Source organism: Callospermophilus lateralis, chromosome 9 (genome assembly GCF_048772815.1).
Source record: "Callospermophilus lateralis isolate mCalLat2 chromosome 9, mCalLat2.hap1, whole genome shotgun sequence".
Classification (NCBI taxonomy): domain Eukaryota; kingdom Metazoa; phylum Chordata; class Mammalia; order Rodentia; family Sciuridae; genus Callospermophilus; species Callospermophilus lateralis.
Genome location: NC_135313.1, coordinates 34298719 through 34320682, shown reverse-complemented (window position 1 = coordinate 34320682; position 21964 = coordinate 34298719). Strand labels below are relative to the sequence as shown.

The following is a 21964-nucleotide window of genomic DNA, read 5'->3' as shown; positions in this document are numbered from 1 at the left end:
GAACTAGAAAAGACTCCTCAGCTTATCAGGTCCATCCCTGTCATTGTGCAGATGGGACCCCAAAGCTGCCATGACTTGCTTCAGCGAGCCAGGTTGGGAGCTGGAACTAGACCCCTGTGTTCTGGCTCCCGGCCTACATGCTGTCTTTCCCACAGATACATCACATCCACCACTTGCCGTGGGTTCTGCAGTGAAAAAGCTCAACCTAATCAAGGCCATTTTCTCTAACAGAAGGAGAACGGCAGATCCCATTAAATGGCCCTTTCCTGGAGAGAGCACCAGAGGCCAACCTGAAATCTGAAGAAATTGTGTTGTCCATTTTCATCCCCTACTCTACAGAGGTGAGGGCTCCTGGAACTGCTTCCCTGCCCCACAGAAGCCCTGCTGGCCCTGTGCAGAAAGCCTGAGCTTCAAACAGGCTTCCAGGGGAAATGGCCCCCTATTCAGAACCAGCTGCTTCAGGGAGACTTTGGGCCTCTCACAGGGGGAGGCAAATTCCCAGATGGTCATTTGATTTGCTTTCATAGAAGGGTCACATTATAACTTTCATGGATCTTCAGCACTTTATTCTTCATGACTCCCTTCCTCCATAAATATATATATATATTTGTGTTTGTATAAAGGTAAATATAACCCTGGCTGCATTCAGTACTCTATATACATTATTATTATTATTATATTCATTTTTTTCTTTCGATTTAAAAGAAATTAAGAGTGAAACATTTCTGTGGGCTTGATGTATATAACTCTGCCAAAGTTCAAGATAGCCTTTACACGAACTAAATATGTTTTTACTCTTGTTAATTTTATTTTGTAGTTTTCTTATAAATGGTCTAAAGATTTCTTGTTAATGTTTTGCAGAGGTACTGCTTTAAGAACACATAACCTGGGTTAATTTAAGATAATAAATTATCACCTACAGGATAGAGATAGACATTAAAGCCCAGTACTCTGTGATATTGATTTGCTGGATGTTTAAGATTAAGATTTAAAATTAAAGTTAAATTAAAAGGGCTAAAAAAACCAAAAGAGCTCCTGATAGTATCCTGGTCCCTATCTCTGGGTCTAAGGGTACATCGGCCCTGCAAAAGCAAAATCTTTTATGTGAGTAGAATTTTTTATTTCAGATGAATGTGCATCTTAGCCAAGATTGAGTACATAGTCAACATTAGCTAGGGGAAGCTTCTAACAAAGTAAAAGTTATTTCAGGTGTTTCAGAGTCAACCAACATTTATTAACCAAATCATTTAATAAGATTCTTTACCTACCGACTACGTATTACAGCATGGTATACAAACTGCAAGATACGACAAGAGTTAAAGGCATGGGGTCCTGTCCTCAGAATCTCTAAATCTAACAGGAAGGGCTTGAAAGGTAGGGTAGGGGAAGGGGGACCAATTGCCTGGGATAGGAAATGACAGGCAGCTAGAGTAGTTTCTATTGGGGGACAGCTGGTGACAGAGAGACTCCTGCCCTGAAAAGGGAGAGAAGGCAATCAAGGTCAGAATAAAAGATGATAGCCCTGAATCCATGGGGTGGCCAATCTGGGCAGGAGAACCACGTGGAGCTGGGAGGTAGGGAACAGGGCAGCTAGAGCAGCCTGCGAGGTGAGACAGGGAAGGAGACCAGGGTCCATCACCGAGCATCTCAGCTGCTACAAGGACTTATGTGTTTTAGCAGGTGGCCACCTTTGAAGGCCTACAGCAAGGTAAAATTTGAATAAAAGATATTTTAAGAATATTGATCCAGCAGAAGAAATGAGTGAGCATAAATTGGTTGGGGGAGGACGGAGGGCAGAAGGAGCAGTGAGGAGGCCAAGGCAGTGGCACCTTTTCTCCTGACTGTCCCCTCATCCCAACAGCAGCCCCCTGTTACCAGCTGATCCAACCAACTTCTCATTTTAAAGAAAATTAGAATGCAAACAGTTTAAGTCACTTGCTTACCCAAGCCACATGTGGAGATCCAGAATTGAAAGAAATAGAGCCCAGAGGATGAGCAGGGACTCTGGAGCCAGACAGCTCGGGAACCCCAGCTCTGTCACTTACTGTGTCACTTTGTGCAAGTAGTTCAGTAGAGATAAGCACTAACCCTTCCAAGCGTTTCTCTATCTCCAGTGGCACTTTGTATCGGGGCTCCGGCTGGCCCAACGGCAAGAGAATGCCTTTGCCATTGTCAATGCTGGGATGAGTGTGAAGTTTGAAGACAACACAAACACAGTCCGGGAGCTCCAGATGTTCTTCGGAAGTGTCGGCCCCACCGTGCTCTCTGCAAGCCAAACCTGCAGACGGCTTGTCGGGAGGTATGTCATGGCGTGTCTGGGACGTGGAATGTGGGCCATTCTGTTTGGAATGTTTTAATAAAAAATGTACTTTGGAAATTTTTTCTGGTTTCAAACATACACATAGTCCCCTAAAAAAAAATTAAGCACCGCAGAATTGGATGAAGAAAGTACAAGCCACCCAAAAGCCAGGCCTTTGAGATAAAATGATTCTTTTATTGCAAGTTTCTGAAGTAAAGTTTATGCACAAATCACATGGTTTGAGTAGGTGGTACCTCTAAGGAATCAACTGTAAAATAAGTAAAAACTCTAATACTGGGACTTAAGACATCTGAAAATATTCTTACTCCACTTAAAGAACATGAAATATATTTTTAAAAAGTCACTTTGTCTTTTTCTTGTAACTCTCATGACCTCTAGCATTTGGAGAGTAAGTTCTAAAAATTCTTCCAACTTGCAGTTTTACAATAAATTTAACCCATCATCAAAACTTTGTCAAAAACTAGCAATTAATGCCAGGTTTTTCAGATATGAAAATAAATCCATGCTTCCAAAATAACTCTGTACATATTTTTGTTCATGAAATTTTTCTAACTCTCTTCAATCATTGGGTCATTTACCATGTTTATGCAGTGTACTGTGTGTACCAGACACCGATCTAGTTCCTGCAGACACCGCAGAGCACAAGACAGACAGAGCTGCAGGTCTCAGGAAGCTTTGGTTTTAGTAGTGTTTTGGTTGTTTGTTTTGTTTTTGTTTTTCACTTGAGCTATTTGAGGTAAATCAATATTTCCAACTCATTTTATTAAAAAAAAATAATAAAGGAGAATTCAGTAAGGAAACTTTGGGAGCCCCTGCATTAGGTGCTAAAAAAAAAAAGCTAATGCAATATTTTGAGAATCTTTTGTTCAGACTTCATAGATGATTACAGATGCCTGGAGTTATAGCTCCGTGGTGGAGCAGTTGCCCAGCACATGTGAGTCCAGATTCAATCCCATGTACCTCCCCAACTCACTCTCTCTCTTTCTCACACACACACACACACACACACACACACACACACACACACACACCAAAATGGTTACAGGTTGCACTCCATCTTTCCTTGCCCTATCAGTTTAGTATCTATCTGTCTTAGTACACTTTCTATTGCTATAACAAAATACCTGAAACTGGATGATTTATAAAGGAAAGAGGTTTATTTTGGCACATGGTTCTGGAGGCTGGAAGTCCAAGAGCATGACACCCACAAAGGCTTCTTTCCGTTCCAACTTACAGCAAAAAGTTGAAGAGCAAGCAAGCAGGTGTTGGCTGAAGAGACAACACAGTGGCATACTTGCATTTTAGCAGCATGCTGTTACAGTGACTAATCTAGTCTCTCAACTGCATTAATTTCTCTTAAAGATTTAAATCACCTCTTCCAACACCACCACAATGGCAATCAAATCTCAACATGAGTTTCAGAGATGATAAATCGTAGCACTGTCTTTGCCCCTTCTGTGAAACATTTGCATTCTTACTGATAGACAGTGGGATGACGAGATGCTGAGTGACGCGTGCCAGTGGGTCCTGGATGAGATCCACATTCCCCCGGCAGCTGAGGCTGGCATGGTGGAATACCGGCGAACACTCATCATCAGCTTACTCTTCAAATTCTACCTCAAAGTGCGGCAAGGGCTGAACAAAATGGTAAATATCTCTGGGTCTCTGGTTCCTTGTCATTCTGAGCATGGGTCTGCACAGGAAGACCTCCCCTGGCCTGTTTGGACAATACACTGAGTGTACCTGGCATGGTGCCCTCCATGGTGCTTCCTAGTCTCCAGTCCTGCCTCTGGGCCTGGAGTGGTTTCTCCTCCCCTTTCCTCTCCTGTAACCCCAGGCTCTGAAGGGGGCAGCCTTGTTAGTCTATTTGCCCTATGATCCATGTGACAAATGCTAAAACGTAATAAGAGGTTAACTAACAATGGTGAAAAGCCTTCAGTAAGTAAATTATACCTTTTCCTTGTTTGAAACAAATTTGCATAAAAATAATACTTTAATACTTAGAAAATATGAGTTAATGTAATCCTAGCTATTTGGGAGGCTGAGGCAGGAGGATCATGAGTTCAAGACCAATCGGGGCAACTTAGCAAGACCCATTTACAAAATTAAAATTAAAAAAGGTCTGAGAATGTAGCTCACTGGTAGAGCACCACTGGCTTTAATCCCCAGTTTTGCAAAGGAAGGAAGAAGGGAAGAAAGGAGGGAAGGAAGGAAGGAAGGAAGGAAAGGAAGGAAGGGAGGGAGGGAGGGAGGGAGGGAAGGAGGAAGAGAGGAAGGGAAAGAGGGAGATGTGATAAAAAAAAAAGGGAAGAAAAAATGATTTGTGACCCCCATCATCCTTATTCAACCACTATTTTAGTGCACATCCTTCTAAACCCTTCTTTATAGATGTGTGTATATGTGTGTGCATATTAATAACTGTTCAATAGAGGTGGCTTGTTGAGAGCCATCGGTGAACTATACATGAGGACCTTTACAGCACAGTAGCCAGTGAGTGGGAAAGCCAGGTCTTGGGAACTTCCTGTGGCAATCTCACAGGGTAAGATCACCCACAAACATGTGAACTCCCCCTGAGCTCTGCTCAGGAAGGTCCCATGTAGGACCAGAGATGGGGTGGCCTGCTGTAGTCACACAGCCTCTCAGAGATGTGTGTGACCTGCCAATATGCCAGTCAACCTTTGACTGCCAGAAATCACGAAGCAAGACACCACTTCTGAAACCTTATCTCTGCCTTTGATGTACCCCCTTAAATAAACCACAGGAGCCATTTTCTAATTGTCCAGCTCCAGCTCCTGTGTGGACTGAACCTATCAGGTGGTCCATCCTTTAAAACCGTGATTGTGATTCTGCCTTTTGTTCTTTACTAATTATTTCAGACTTTAAGTTCTTCAGAGGCTTATCCCTCTGAGCAGGCAAAAGGACCCTGGCAAGGTGCTAGCCACTCCTCGATAGTTGCTTACTTATTTTACTTAGTAATATGAACATCTTTCAATGTCATTAAATATTTCTCAGTGGCATCGTGACCAAATGGTTGCATGCATATTTATGGATGACTGTACAGTTATTTGATCCATTCCTTATTTTTAAACGTTTAAATTGCTTCAAGTTTTCTGTTAACTAGTTTTTTCTTACTCAACCTCGTTTAAAATAACTTCCACAGCAGTGTTTCTTCTACTAAATATTATTGATATATCTTATTATTATACACAATTATATACTATTATATATCTATTATGTATTATGTAGCATATTCTATATACAAATATATGTATAATTTATTAAATATGTTTTATTTTATCTATGTTCATTATTATATATTGTTACATATTGCACACTTTAACATATTCTATCACTATAGAAGAATTCAAAATAGAGAGGGGCAAAATTTTTTTTAATCAACTGTAATCCAATAATCTACTATTACTATTAACATTTTAGAATATACACTTTGATATTTTTCAATTTCTTTTTACTAAATTGGAAGCATACTATACATAAATTCTGTAGCATTTTTTTACTTAACTATATTCCCTGAAGTATATTTCTTCATCATCATAAAAACACTCCTACAAAACCATTTTTTTATGATTACAGAATATTGCATCCTGCTGTCACAGTGACTAATCCAGTCTCTGTGTTAAGCCATTTACCTATTGTTTGATATTTAATTTAATTCCATTTTCTTCACTATCACAAATAATCTAAAATTGAACATTCTTGTGAATTAAGCACTGCTTGTTCCTCAGTTGCTTCTTGGAGATACAAGCAGAGAAGATTGGCCTGGATTTGAAAGCACAGCCTCCATTTAGAAGTGCACATATTTGTACTCATTCATGATGACTTTGTCCAGTCTGACAGGTGGCTTACACCTGTAAAACCAGCAACTTGGGAGCTGAAGCAGGAAGACTGCAAGTTCAAGGCCAGCTTCAGGAAGTTAGTGATAGCCTGTCTCAAAAGTTTTTTTTTTAATTAATTAATTTAATTAAATTTTAAAAAGAAAAGAGAGAGACTTTGTCAAGAAGGGATGTCTTGGCTCTTGGAAACAACCTTACTTTTCTGTGTGCACAAGTGGATGCAGTAGTTATTCTCCAAACCTCGCCCACTAGCTTAGAGAACTCTAGGCTCAGGGCTTTCTGCCAACAGAGCTGCAACCTAAGATCTCAGAGAATCCACTGGATAACCCCATTTTTCCATGTTTTTCAATGTTAATCATTTATATAGCAAAATTAAATGTGAAATAATCTTTTCAGGATCCCCAGAAGTTTCCGGATATCCCAGAAAAGTTCTTGAGTGCTTTAGAAGATTTCCCCATAGAAACACCACAAGGAATCCAGATGTTCCAGGTGGGTGGGTAAAGTTTTTATTAATCTATGTATGTGTTTGGGATACATATGCCTGTTATATATTTATTGCTAGTAGAGTCTACAAAAGCCATCTAATGTCACCCACACACAAATTGCTTGTTTGGTTACTGTGCTTTCATTCAGGGCTACTCAAGGAATTCTGTTCTGAATTTCTTTTCTCCATTATTTTCAGTTTTGTTGCCTAAATATTTCCCCTTTTATTTGACCAGTGTCCATCCATCCTTTAAAACCTGACTCAACATTTACTGCCTCTAGAAAGCCTTCTTGCTTCGTGACAACCACCCTGAATCTCCCAGGAACTTAGATATTTTTGTTACACTTTATCAATTGTGTAAATTATTCTTTATTGCCATATGAAATAGACCGCCTTATTTTAATGTATGTTTGTGTGTGTTCTGATGCCTCAATGAGATTGTAAGAATCCTTGAAGACAGGAATGATGTATTCTTTTTGTGGGGGGGAGAGTGGGGATTTTAATCAGAATATATCCCTTACTATAGAACTCATGGATACTAATTAACCTGATTCACAGATCTGGATATCTAATTACCTATAGTTTTCACTCATTTGTTTGTTTGTTCACTTGTGAGTAAGCTAGATAAATCAAATCCAATTTTCAGGGTAGAGAGAACTTCCAGTGTAAATTTTACTTGCTTTGTTCATTAACAGTGTGTGGATCCCCACCAATCCCCACAAGATCCAGTTGGCCACCCAGTCATGCACCAATCGGCCATTAAACATGCCACAGGGGAAGCTATATTTTGTGATGACATGCCCCGCCTTGACCAGGAACTCTTCCTTGCTGTAGTCACCAGCACCAGAGCTCATGCAAAGATCATGTAAGGAAACAAAAGATGTTCCCATATGTTAATAAAATGCACTCACAGTTTCACATTCAAATTGAGAGGCTATTGCATATTTAAGTCAAATTAGAATACTCATTTCTTCTTCTGGATAGGAAAAAGTCTTTTTTTTTTTTCCAGAGATGCCCTCTGGCATTTGTTAACACCAGCCAAAAGTCTCTATTTACAGGTACACTGTTCATGACATTGAAGTGCTTAGGACCAGTTGAGAAAAGTCATTTTTAAGCATAGTTATTAAAGAATCTATGACCAAGAGTTAGAACACCTGCTAGATAGTAATATTTTTCAACATAGACTATTGGTCCATGATTTAGTTATGAAGTCCACATATATTTTTTCCACTTGAGAAATCGTTTATATTGTGCCATGAACTTACTTCTGCATCTTTAATATCTACCATCATGTTTTCCCTGCTAGATCAATTGATACTTCAGAAGCCCTGTCACTTCCAGGTGTGGCTGATGTAATCACAGCAGAGGATGTTCCAGGGGATAATAACCATCATGGAGAGATTTTATATGCACAGAATGAGGTGTGTGATTTGTGCATGGTTTATGATTTGAACACTTTGCTGGAGAGACCAAAATGATTATCAGTTGCCACTGTAACATCCACAGATTTACATGCACACCACAAAAACTGGAAACCAATGATTCCTCCACCTCTGTGATTCTCCACTTCTCTCTTAAATCAGGGGTCCCTTTGAGATTCTGATCAGAAGTCATCAGTCTTCTTAAAGAAGGTCTCTGAATAACTGTGAAAGTGAAGCAATATGGAACAGAGACATTAGATTAGGTAGAGGGGAGTGAAGGGAGGGGAGGGGTATGGGTTTAGGAAGGATAGTAGAGTGAAGCAGATATTATTACCCTATGTACATATATAACTATATAAGAATGAGAAATTATACTCCATTTATGTATGATGTATGAAATGAATTCTACTGTCATGTGCAACTAATTAGAACAAATTTAAGAAAGAACAGACATTGAAAGAAAGCAGAATTTCAGGTTGACCAGATCACTGTGTGTGCTGCAGGAATGATGAGGAGTGGGAAGACAGCAGAAGGCAGATCATGAAAGTCAAGAGAGTTAAGTTCTGCAACCAATTTTTGTGTCCCCTAAGTCCCAGTGGAGCCACTCGTTTAAATTTTATTCTCATAGGTAGAAAATAGTTTTCTTTTTGGCCTCAAAATCCAGCAAGTGAATGTTAAAATGTGGGAATGGTCATTCCTTTCTGATGAGTCTATGCCCTTAACTAATCAGCAGCATGTGGCTTTCCTGCAGGTCATTTGTGTGGGTCAGATCGTCTGCACCGTGGCTGCCGATACCTATGCTCATGCCAAAGAGGCAGCTAAAAAAGTGAAGATCACTTATGAAGACATAGAACCAAGGATTATCACAATAGAGGTAGTCTGACCACTTTGCATCTTGTAGCATGATTAGGGCAGTATATTTTGGGGCAGAATTCAGTCATGGAGTCATAAAATAGTATAAGCCGGGCTCCATATATATACTTTGTTCAGTGCTATACTAGAGAAAGGCTCTAGTAATCAGCACCTCAAGACAGAATCTGGAGAGCTTTCCTGTCCAAACCCCTTCTTCCCCACAAGTACTTCTGTAGCTAGTACAACAGTGAAACTAACTTCCTATGTCCATTTCTCCTGTGGCCTCTCACCAAAGCCTGCCTGAGAATACAGATCAGCCACACCAGAGCAATGCCCTCAAGACCCGACAAACAAAGCTAGTCAATGGGAAAATCTAGAGCTCTGAGGAACTCATAAACATTGTAACATTTGTTATATTGCAACTGCTGGGTCCTCTGTTTCTCTGCCCACTGTTCTTAAGCACAAACTCAGAAGACAAACTACTTGGATTCATAATCTGATTTTGCCATTTAACAGCCTCTCAATAGTAATGAAATGAAAACTTTGGCAAGTTACTTAAACTCCACAGACCTCGGTTTCCTCATCTGTAAAACAGAAACCTTTTTTAAATTCATTTTTTATTTTTTATTTGTTTTGGTACTGGTGATTGAACTCAGAGGCACTTGACCACTGGGCCACTTCCCAAACCCTATTTTGTATTTTATTTAGAGACAGGGTTTCACTGAGTTGCTTAGTGCCTTGACATTGCTGAGGCTGGTTTTGAACTTGTGATCCTCCTGTCTCGGTCTCCCAAGTCACTGGGATTACAGGCATGTGCCACAAAGCCCAGAAAAATAGGAATCTTTATGAGGTTTAAATGACAGAATCCAAGTAAACTACTTAGAATAGCACCTGAGGATGCAGTCAATAAATGTTGGCTATCATTTTTGGTTTTATTGTTATTAATGAGAGCAAAGATGTGTTGTGTTTTGTTTTACATCTCCAGTGCCTACCAGTGTTAAACCCACAGTTGATGCTCAATAAATGTGTGTTGAGTGATAGTGGGATGGAGGGATAGATGAGCAGGTAGATGCCTAATCATGTTGAACATCTTCATTGATTTTCCCATTCTTCCCAACAGTTATCATATTAAAATTTTTCCAATGATCCTATAATTGCCACTTATTTCTGCTCCTTTCTTCTTATTCTCACTTTCACTCTATCCTCCAGCACCATCCTCACCACCTTATTTGTCTGAATAACCACTTATAGAGGCTCTTGTCTTACAGTTCAGCCCCTCTCCCACCACATTTACATTTCTGAGCCCCTGAGTTCAGCAGTTTACCTTTCCTATTCAGCACGATCCCTTTACATAGGTCTAACTCCTCAATGTAGAGTCAAGGTCTTTCCTGCACCATCCTCAATCACCTTTCCAAAGTCATCTTCCACTGTTTATTGATAGAAAACCTGCAGCCTAACCAGTCTGTCCTTGTCCTCATTTTGGTCCCTCACCTGATCTCAACCTTAAACTGTTATTTTATGATGAGCCTTTAACTTCAAATGATTCTGGATTTGATTCAGGTAGCCAATAGTAGGCCATTCCTGAGCATTCCACCCACCCCAGCCTCCTCCTCCTTTAAACTCTCTCTACTCTCTCATGAGCCCCTCTTACCCCAGAGTTGGCACCTTAAAACCAAATGCCTCAGATCCTCAGATAATCACTCAGTAATCTAGAGGTGGAGCCATGGTAATAGAGCTTTGTATCCTTAGCTCTTCTCCGAGTCCTTGAAAAAATTAGTGAGTCACCTGTGGATGCCTGTAATTCACTTTAATCCAATTTCCACTGACTCTTCACACTGTTTTGGCTCCAACTGTCGCTGTTTGTAAAGCTCTATCTGAGGGGCTGGGATTGTGGCTCAGGGGTAGAGCACGTGCAAGGCACTGGTTCAATTCTTAGCACCACATAAAAATAAATAAATAAAATAAAGGTATTGTGTCAAACTACAACTAAAAAATATATTTTTAAAAAAGAGATTTATCTGAGTAGAAGCATGGAATTCTGATGGAGGACAAATAGTTCATTAGGATGCAAATTAAAAAATTATTTTGGTTTGTTTGTTTCTCCACTGCAGCAAGCCCTAGAGCACAATTCTTTTCTTTTTTCTGAGAAAAAAATTGAGCAAGGAGATGTAGAGCATGCCTTTAAGTATGTTGACCAAATCATTGAAGGTAAGTACAATAGTCTTGAGCCAGAAAATAGAAACTTCTAACGTCAAAGACTAATTTCAGTCATCTGGTTTGAGAAAAGCTGAAACTCTAAGGCAGGGCTTTTCTATCCTGTTGTGGTTGTTGAACAACGATTTAAAATGCACGATGAGTTTAAAGCTTGATGAATTTTTACATATGTAGAAACCTATGCAAACACCACCCCATCAAGATATAGAACATTTCCCGTACCCCAGAATTCTTCCTACGTCCTGTCTTGTAGCCCTCCAAAGTATTATTCTAACTTTTATCACTGTAGATTCATTTTATCTGTTTTGAACTTCACATGTATGAAATCTTTTAATATAATCCTTTGATGTGCTTATTTCTTTTATTTAACATTTTATATGGAAGAGACTACCATGTTATTGTATGGATCTGTAGTTCTGTTTTCATTTTTCAGTAGTTACAATATTAGACAAATAGTCCACAATTTATTTACCCATTCTGCTATTGACAGACATTTGAGTTTTTATTAGTTTGGGACCATTATGAATAAAGTTTTTATAAACACTATTATACTTGTCTTTTAATGAACATAAGCACTTACTTCTAATGGAATATACCAGTACTTAAATGCTGAGTAATAGCGTATTTGTATGTTTAGCTTTAGTAGTTAATGCCAAATATTTAAATGACAATAAAAGTCATACCAATTTATTCCTATTAGCAATTAAGAAAATTCCATTGTTATTGCCAGGCTTTGTAGCTTTATCTAATCAGTTAGATGGTTACTGGTATCTTGTTATGGTTTTAGCTGGATTTATTTAATTGACTAATGATGTTGAACTGTTTTCATATGTGTATGGGCTCTTTTTATATTCTTTTTGTTGAACTATCTATTCTAGTCTTTTGCCTACTTTTCCTTAATTTTTTAAATCCAAAAGTAAAAATTAATTATAATTAATAATACATTTATATCACATGACTATAATTATGTAATTGTTATTAATGTAATTGATAATATAATAAATAATCTATTTACTTACTGGTTTATAGATTTTTATATGGTTGGGTTTTTTTGGTACCAGGAATTGACTCGTGGCCACTCAACCACTGAGCCTCATCCCCAGCCCTATTTTGTATTTTATTTAGAGACAGGGTGTCGCTGAGTTGCTGAGGCTGGCTTTGAACTTTCGATCCTCTTGCCTCAGCCTCCAGAGCCATTGGGATTACAGGCGTGTGCCACCGCGCTCAGCTCATTTTATTATTTTTTGGTACAAGTTCTTTGTTGGTCAATTATATTCTTCCAGTCTGTGAATTATGTTTTCACTTTCCTTATGCTGATTTTTTATGATTAAAATGAAATCCAGTCTTTAATACACGGTGCCAAATTAACCGAATGTCCATATGAAACAAAAGGAATCTTGAACCCTGTCTTATGCCATATAGAAAAATTAATTTGAGACAGATCATAGACCTAAATGTAAAAGCTGAAACAATCAAGCTTCTAGGAAAAACATAAGAAAACTTCTTCATGACCTTGGGACAGGCAAAAATTTCTCAGCGGACACAAAAGCAAGTAGTAACTATAAAAAAAAGTCACCTAAATTGAATTTCATCATAAAGAATTTGCTAGAATTTTGTCTGAAATTGCATTATAACATGTATTAATTTAACATAATTGAAATACTAATAATAAGTTTCATGACCCATGAACATAGTAGACCTTGCCTTTTATTTAGGTTTTCTTTAATTTCTCTCAGTAGTTTTTACAGATTTTACTATAGATATCTTGCACATCCTTCTTAATATTTATTCCCAGTATTTAGTGCCTTGTGATGCTATGATAAGTGATATTTAATTTTCAATACTTCTATCTAGTATATGAAAACAATGTTTGTGTATTGATTGGCTACCTAGCAATTTTATTAAATTCATTTGCTACTTTAATAGTCTTAGAGAATTTCTTGAATTTTCTATGTATTTAATCTGTGACTGTTATCTATCTTTTTCAATCTTGATACTATTGTTTGTTTTGACCTGGTGCACTAAGATCTCATTAGTGTGTTTTTAAAAATATCAATAACTGAATCACACCCTAGACCAATGATATCAGAATCTTTGAGTATAGAGTCAGAGCATAGATATATTTTTAAAACTCACCATGAGATTCTAATGTATGGCCAAGACTGGTATTCACAACTGTCATTTCGAAGAAAATTGCTGTGTGTCTTTGGTCAGAGAAAACAGCACAGGGTCTCTGACCTACTTCTAAATAATTGAAATGGCAAGTGCTATAAATGTTTATCTTTTATTAAAACCTGGTAGAGACTAGAAATCGTGTTTCCTGACATCATTCAGTTTAAGCAGAAACTGCAAACTACCTCTCAATTATATAAACAATCCTTTACTTCAGAAGAGGACACAACTGGTAAGCTGGTGAGAGATGCTCAGGGATCTGAAAGTATCCACTAACTATGCCAAAGGTCCAATACTCCTCAAGGATTCTGTTTTTTAAAATAAAATGAAATTTTCACAAAGGCTGTAAGTTTGAGGTGAAAATTATTCACTCCCCCAATAGTCACGTCAATTAACATTCCTCAGGTACTTACTGTGCATGATACCATGCTAAGCATTTTATATGTACAACATTATTTAATCCTGATAACCCCAAGAAATCAGTATTTTTACTAAACCTGTCTTAAGTAACTAAGCATTTACTACTTACTATTTGAAATGTGAGGGAAATAATTTTGAGAAGGAACATTTTAAAGGTTAAGAAACTGAGGTTTATAAAAGTTAAATCCCTGGCTCAGGTCTCCTATCCAGTTAGCTGTCGGACCAGGAATAGAGCCTGGTTCTGGCTGGCCCAAAGGCCTTGCTTGTTGGGCACCATGCTAGATTGTCTTTTCATTTTTATACTCACTCAAAGGGCAGATGATTGACAAGGTGTCGTTTGGAATTGCTGCCATTTGGGATTTGGGCAATTGTGGGATTTCAAAATGTTGGCACAAGGTGGGAAATTTGAAACATGAAGAGAAGAAATGACTAAGAGTCACAGAGCGTGCCAACATGAAGAAGTGTAGTAGCTAAGAGCATGCACCCTGGCTGGAGTTGGGTGACCCAGGTGTAAACCCCAGTTCTTGTGACTTTTGATGGTTTCCTTAACCTTTCTATGTCCCGGCTTCTCAATCTGCAAGATGTAGATAATAATACATGTTTCATGGATTTGAGGGTGGATTTGAGGATTAAATGAATTAATCATCTATGAAGTGCTAAGCCTTAGAAAAATACCTGGCATACTACAATACTATGTAATATTAAGTGAATACGTTGCAGTTCAAAATAATACCGATAGCATTAGGATTATTTTGAGCTGAGGGCAATTGAGAAATAGCAGGAACAGAAAAAAAAAAAGCCACTTTTTTCCAACTGAGCTGCATTTCCTATTAACTCCAAAAGTAAGGTATATGTTTCCTTTTGAGAAGGTGTTCCCCTTCCCCCTCACACCGGGAAGGGCAAAACAAATTGCGACAGTGGGCTGGCTGAATATAGTGTTGCTGCTCTGCCACTGCAACTTAATTTAAATGAACATGTTTCTTTCTCTTCCTTTCTCCTTGCTCCTCCCTAATCTCAGGGGAAACAGGATTACCTTTCTTCCCCATTTTAAGCAGATTTAACTGTCCTTGAGCACACACCCACCATAGGAACAAAGTAATCCAGACTTTGGGGATGGCATAAGATGATCTCAGAAATGACTCCCAAATTAACAAGTGAATTACAACTCCAATAGAGAACAAGTGTAATGTAGCCTTTGTATCACCTCTTTAAAAGCCCCCTGCTCCTTCTGATGGGCAGAATCATAGTCTTTGGAAAAGGAGTTCCCTGTGATTCTCCTTTGCTAGCAAAATAATAAAACTTCTTTTTCCTTTTTCTCAAAACTGTGTCCTCCTTACTGGAATTGGCATCAGGGACAAGGAGTACAACAGTATCACAAAAAGTGTTTTAACCAAATGATATAAGTCCAGCTCTCCATAACATAAAGCAACTTGGTCTTTATAAACAAAATGCCACCAATAGTGCCCATGTTGGTACCTGTGACTTAACATTGTCCTGTGTTCATGCTTTACAGGTGAGGTCCATGTGGAAGGACAGGAACATTTTTACATGGAAACACAAACGATCCTGGCTATACCAAAAGCAGAAGACAAAGAGATGGTGTTACACCTTGGAACACAGTTCCCAACACATGTGCAGGTAATAGGCTGTTTTTGGAAATGAGACTCCAAATGACCTCTCATTCTTGTGTCTTGAACTATGTGCATCCCTGACATTGGCTGAAATCCAGTGAGAATAAAATGGAATAAATACCTTTCAACATGATTTGGAAATTTTGCTACCTTCCAAAACATAGGACAATGTTCATCTTTCCCTCTTAAGAATTGATAGTGTAAAACTTAATCTCAGGGAGGTCAAATCCTTAGTACTGTACGTTAATTTTCCTTTTATATGTCACTGGTATTGCTATTCTATATAAATGTTCTACTATATCAGTGGTATGTGGGTAAAGCAATTGCATTTCCAAGACATTTTCAACCTGACACAGTAGCAAGTAAATTCCAGTCCTGTGCTGTGACTTGAGATATAAAGCAGTCTTGTACCCAGAGAAGTGAAAAAAAAGTCCTGATATTCCCATGTTTCAAAAATGGAGTTGCTCCATAACACTGTCAGGTACAAGGGGATACTTTAAAAATAGTGACAAGTGTCACTGGGAGGGAATCCTGACACCTTGAGGACCTGAAGGGGTGGCTCCATGGGAAGAAGAAGTTACCAGTTGCTATTCAGGCAAAATGAAAGGCTGAAGTCACTGGCTCTGAGCAGGGATATGGCTGTGACCTCCACAGTTGCAAGTTTTGAAGTGGATGGAGGAGGGGTGAGGGATATGAGTTTTACCTCTAAGCAGCCTTGTGATCTCTTGAAAGTTGCTGGGCATCAGTATTCTTTTCTGTAAATTGAGGGAGGTAATAAGATCCCTGAGGTCCCTTTTTGCCAGAGGTTTGGGTTCTGGGCTTCCAGGGATAAGGTGCATGTGTCCAGATCACCATTGCCACCCACTACCAACACCATCAGTTCCACACAGCAGGCATCTTCCAAGGGTTACTAAAAAACTTAGGGCAGCATCAAAAGCAGTTCCAGCAAAGCATTTGAGTGGAGATTTCTTCAAATAAGAAATATGAATGACTAATGATCACATGATAAGATACTCTGAATCATCAGCCACGAGAGAAAGGCAAATCAAAGCCACAATGAGATACCACTCCACACCCACTAACATGGCTATAATCTAAAAGAGAGATAGTAACAAGTGTTGACAAAGATGTAGAGAAACTGGAACCTCCATAAATTGCTAATGAGCATGAAAAATGGTGTAGCCACTGTGAAAAACACTTAGACAGTTTCTTTGGATGTAAAAGATGAAATGACCATATAAACCAGCAACTCCACAACTATCTACCCAACTATCTACCTTTGTCCACACAAAGGTTTAAACACAGATGTTCATAGCAGCATTACTCATAAGAGCCAAAATTAGAAACAACCCAATATCTATCAACTCATAAATAGATAAAATCTGATATATCCATACAATGGAATAATATTTAACCATAAAAAGCAATGAAAAACTGCTACATGACACAACATGGGTGACCCTTGAAAAAACATTATGCAAAGTGAAAGAAGACAGTCACAAAAGGCCACACATTGTACAATTCTATTTATATGGAATGTCCAAAATGGGCAAATCTATAGAGATGGAATATAGATTTGTGGTTGCCTATGCTGGGAGGTTGGCAAGAGATGAATTCTGACTGCTTAGTGAATACAAGGTATCTTTGGAGATGCTGAAAATGTTCTCAAATCAAACTATGATGATGGTTAACAACTTTGTAAATATAAATATATGTGAAAGTACTGATTTTTTTTTTACTGGATAGAGAGGAAACATATGGATAAGAAAGTAAACTATTAAATTGCACTTATGAGGCCTTGGGGACTTACCTCTTATAGGAATATGTGGCTGCAGCACTCAATGTCCCAAGAAGTAGAATCGCCTGCCACATGAAAAGAGCTGGAGGAGCATTTGGAGGGAAAGTGACCAAGCCCGCTCTTCTGGGAGCCATTAGTGCTGTGGCTGCCAATAAGTAAGTGACAGTGATCACTGTGTCATGTCAGCAGTTTGAGTGGCATGGATGGCATGTGATTCCTTCCAACCTTTCATCTCAGCCTTCAACTCAACTGAAATTGGCTGTGTGGAAGGAAGGTCAAAACCTCAGTCCTACAGGAGACACATCTTGTCATGGAATAAACCATGGGCTCTGCTGCTGCCTGCAGATGTTCACGCAGCCTCTGCCTCTTCTTGTTGGAATAACCAGACACTGGAGTAGCCACGAATTGTGAACCTTGTAACTACAAGAGTTCACCAAGATACACTCAGGACAAACTTGTCTTATCCCAGTCTACCACTACAAAAAAAAAAAAAGAGTTCTTGGAACTTTCCAACAATAGAAAAGGCTGTCCTTTAAGTAGCAGGTTTATAGGAGTTGGAAACATTCCATAAGAAACCAGAGTCCTTGATACACACTTTATGAAAAGGAAGTCTGCAAGGGAGGTTGAGCTCAACAGAGTGCTGAATCTCAAACTTTCAGCCTTAACAGCCCACCTACAGCAATGTGTTAATACCCTCTTAATATCACAAGTGAAATGCATAATAATAAAACCTATTTAAACACACAATTTCAAAATGATCATACAACTCTTTAATGTAAATATTAACAAGAAATAAAGGTGTAATCATTTATAACCAAATAATATATCACTGCAAGATGTAAATATTCAGAAATGACTAAACCAGAAATATATATATATATATATTAATTTTAATGTTCCTACAGTTTGCAAAATGTTGTTAAAGGCATATTACTACCCCCATTGAAAACCATTAAGCTGCCAGGTACTATGGCACACATCTGTAAGCCCAGTTACTTGGGAGATTAAGGCAGGAGGATCACAAGTTTGAAGCCATCCTGAGCAACTTAGATCCTGTGTCAAAATAAAATTTTTAAAGGGATGGGCATGTATGTCTGGGGCAGAGCAGTTGCTGAGCACACGCAAGCACCTGGGTTCAATACCATAACAGGAAGAAAAATAAAACCCCACTAAACTAAATTACTTCAAGTCTCCTTCCCCATTTCTATGCTTCTACAACTTTGTGAAGCCCCCTGCATATTAACAGAGTCATTTCCCATAGGACTGGCTGCCCAATCAGATTCATCCTAGAGCGAGGTGATGATATGCTGATAACCGCTGGCCGCCACCCACTGCTTGGAAAATACAAAGTGAGTGAGAGCCTTCAGGTTTAACAAGCCACTAAGACATTGTGTTAACCAATCAATAGTAAAGACAGTTGCTCAATTCCTAACACTTAAAAAGGATATTTGGATGCTGCCTAAAGCTAGTCAGAACTTTCTGTCTGGATCAAATTCAACTTGAGCTCTCCTTAAGTGTTCCTCCTGTGTCTGTCATATCTGACCACGTATAAGCTAGGTAAGGGTGGATGACTGTGATCAGATGTGTTTGTGTACAGCACAGTTAGGTTGCAAAGAAGCGTAATTGAGAAAATTGTCTTGCTATCACTTTGCAGATCGGATTCATGAACAATGGTGTGATCAAAGCTGTTGATGTCAAATATTACATCAATGGTGGATGCACTCCTGATGAGTCTGAGATGGTGAGAAATAAGCTTTTCCATAGCTTTCCAGTGGGGCTATATGTGCCATGCTTTATTTGCATGAACATTCATTTTATGAATTAGATAGATAAATTCTTAAAGGGTTTGTGTTAAAAGTAAAATTTAGAGAAATTGTTTTCAATATTGTATAGAAGTAAAGTTGTTTTTTTCCCCTTTAATCCAGGTGCTGGAGTTCATTGTGCTGAAATCTGAAAATGCATATTATATTCCTAATTTCCGATGCTGGGGTACAGTTTGCAAAACAAATTTGCCATCCAACACTGCCTTTCGAGGATTTGGCTTCCCTCAGGCCATGGTGGTAGTAGAAGCTTACATAAATGCTGTAGCATCTCAATGTAACTTACTTCCAGAAGAGGTAAACGGTCAGAACCCCCCCTAATAAAACACTGGCTTCATTGGGTCAAATGTATCTTGCGCACCTACACATAGCATTATGTCAGCCTCTGTGTGGTTTCTAAAAATTGAAGCATATCTATGTATCAGTTAGCTTTTGCTCTTGTAGTAAGTCAACCACAAAACCAAGTGGTTTAAAATAATTAGCATTTTTTCATGAATCTGTAGGTCAACTGGGGAGCACTTCTGGTCTGGGCCAGCTCAACTGGAGCTCTGTTGATCTCAGATGGCTTCACTAACTTGTCTGGTGGCAATCTGGTGGGTTTATCTGGGAATGCCTCACCTGGGAAGGCTGGAAAGTGCTCCATAGTAGTAGGCTGTGGTAGGCTAGGCCATATTAATTCTCATGGCAGTGTCCACACAGTTCCCAAGAGCAGCAAGAACGTGGCGTGCCCCAATGTGCCAGTACTTTTCAAGTCTCAGTGTGCCTTCCTATGTATTATCCCTTTGACCAAAGCAAGTCACAAAACCAATCCCAGAATCAGTGTGAAACTACCCCAGGGCAGAAATAGAGTAGAAAGATTATAGCCATTTGTGCAAACGTTTAACCACAATCAAGACTTTGAGGAGCTAATTTGAAAATAATTAGGACACAAGGCAATGTTATATAGGAGTAAAAGGACTTTGAGCCAGAATTTGAACTTATCACTAACAAACTTGTGACAAGACTAATAATAATGTCTGCTGTTTCTCAGGATCATCATGAAGTTAATTGAGATAAACACACTTAGACAAACACTCATGCCTGGAGCATATAAAGTGTTCAATAGTAGTTTCTGTTTTGCGTTAATTTCAATTTTATATCCATACATTTGCATTTGCATATTTATATCCACGTATTTAGTTGTTTCTTTTTTTAGAAATATTTTCTCTCTATCAGACATATAACAAAAATGCTGTTATCTATGGAACAAGCATTCATCCTTAAAATCCATTTTACTTTATCATCTTTCAGGTTAAAGAAATAAACATGTATAAGAGAACTAGCAAAACAGCCTACAAGCAGACATTTAACCCTGAGCCCTTGCGAAAATGCTGGAAAGAATGTCTGGAGAAATCTTCATTCTATGCTAGGAAACAAGCTGCAGAGGAATTTAACCAAAAAAATTACTGGAAGAAGAGAGGGCTTTCCGTTGTCCCCATGAAGTATACCATTGGGGTCCCCATGGCCTACTACACTCAGGTGAGATGAGGAGAGATGTCCTCCTGAAAGCCCTGTTCCAAATGACTGGCCTCTGGAAAAGGCAATCATATGCAACAAGGGGTTGTCCCTGCTGGGGTCAGAGAAGAAACTGGGGCAGTTTCCTTTAGCAGGAGATAGAGTAGGCTTAAGCAAGGATGGACTATAGGTATTAGGGCAGACCTAGCAGGACATGGCATGAGGACCTCAATCAACAATACAGTGTAGCTCAGGGCCTCCTGGTTTTAGTAGCAGGGTCCCAAACATGAGTATTGAGTAGGGAGTCAAATTTCAAGTCTGTGAGAGAAAGAAACCTTCCTAGTTTCTTGGAGAGTAATAGGGTCATTTGAAGGCAGAGCTTCCAAAAGTATAAGAATAGACAGCTGCCTAAGTCACACAGAAATTTGAAGTTTTCTATTGTGAGGCTCGGGGACTATTGGGCTTTCTTTTTAAGTTTAGCCATAATCAATTTTTCATGGGGTTCAATTTCTGATTCTGTTCTTTTATTTTTGTGTATATTCCCATTAATTGCTGAAATGCCCCATAACCAAACTTTTGCAAACTAAAACATACAGGCCCCCTTCATGGTGTGAGTGAATTATACAAATTATGTTGAAGTGTTATCCTAAATGTCTGCAGATGGTGTGCTGACTCACAGTCCCACCTCTTGTCTCTAATATGCTCCATCAATTAAAGTAATCCTACTTGATGCTTACATAGTCATCATCACTAAATATAACATGCTTTCTGGAGGCACATGATAATACTCATGCGTGGTCATCCATTACTCTTGTTAGAGTGTCAGGAAATTAAAACACAGTTTAAACATTCCTGTAGATAACTTAATGATCCAAAAAGTCTGGATCATATCCAGGAGATGGAAGAGATGAAGTAGTTGGTATTTTAATGCTTTGTGGCAGGGACATAGCCATCCATATAAAGGTAGGTTTCCAATGAGGTAAGTGCAGGATCCTGGGCCATATGCTAGAGTGCAATGGAGATTGAGCTCAAGAAAAATTCTGTGATTTACAGAACCACTCTACGTGGCCCAGCCTCCTCCCTCCTATGGTCTGGCCCTGGAACATGTGCAAATTCTGTGAATTCTTCATTTGGAATAACCAGCTTTTTAATGTCCTCAGCTAAACTCACTGTGAAATTTGTCAATATCAGTTTTCAAACTGTATTACAATGATCTCCACCAGGCAGCTGCTTTGGTCCACATCTATCTAGATGGCTCTGTCCTGCTGATTCATGGTGGCTGTGAACTAGGACAAGGCCTGAACACCAAAATGATCCAGGTGAGACAAGTGCTCATGTTCTCTCTTGTAGGAGAGCTTATCACCTTACAGACTAAGATCAAGCATTACATGCACAAGTCAATTTTAATACTCATCCTAGCCTCAGGAACATAAAAATGCAGTAGAGTGAGGGAAGTAGAGGTTGTAATTGAGAAAAATATAATA

At 38.9% G+C, this 21964-nt stretch overlaps 1 protein-coding gene across 3 annotated transcripts in view; it reads left to right on the top strand.

Annotated features, from left to right (window-relative positions):
* Nucleotides 1-21964, top strand: part of LOC143407512 (aldehyde oxidase 4) — a 57062-nt gene that overhangs the window by 23219 nt on the left and 11879 nt on the right. For 2 of the 3 annotated variants that reach the window (XM_076866815.2, XM_076866812.2), the window contains exons 13-27: nucleotides 232-341; nucleotides 2115-2299; nucleotides 3805-3967; nucleotides 6571-6663; nucleotides 7354-7523; nucleotides 7965-8079; nucleotides 8831-8953; nucleotides 11043-11139; nucleotides 15251-15375; nucleotides 17188-17321; nucleotides 18428-18515; nucleotides 18821-18907; nucleotides 19092-19283; nucleotides 20277-20504; nucleotides 21704-21799. In XM_076866815.2, coding sequence (XP_076722930.2) covers nucleotides 232-341; nucleotides 2115-2299; nucleotides 3805-3967; nucleotides 6571-6663; nucleotides 7354-7523; nucleotides 7965-8079; nucleotides 8831-8953; nucleotides 11043-11139; nucleotides 15251-15375; nucleotides 17188-17321; nucleotides 18428-18515; nucleotides 18821-18907; nucleotides 19092-19283; nucleotides 20277-20504; nucleotides 21704-21799 — 2006 coding nt within the window. Of the gene's footprint in view, nucleotides 1-231; nucleotides 342-2114; nucleotides 2300-3804; nucleotides 3974-4838; nucleotides 4860-6570; nucleotides 6664-7353; nucleotides 7524-7964; nucleotides 8080-8830; nucleotides 8954-11042; nucleotides 11140-15250; nucleotides 15376-17187; nucleotides 17322-18427; nucleotides 18516-18820; nucleotides 18908-19091; nucleotides 19284-20276; nucleotides 20505-21703; nucleotides 21800-21964 lie in introns of all 3 variants that reach the window. The other variant, XM_076866813.2, reaches the window with a different exon arrangement.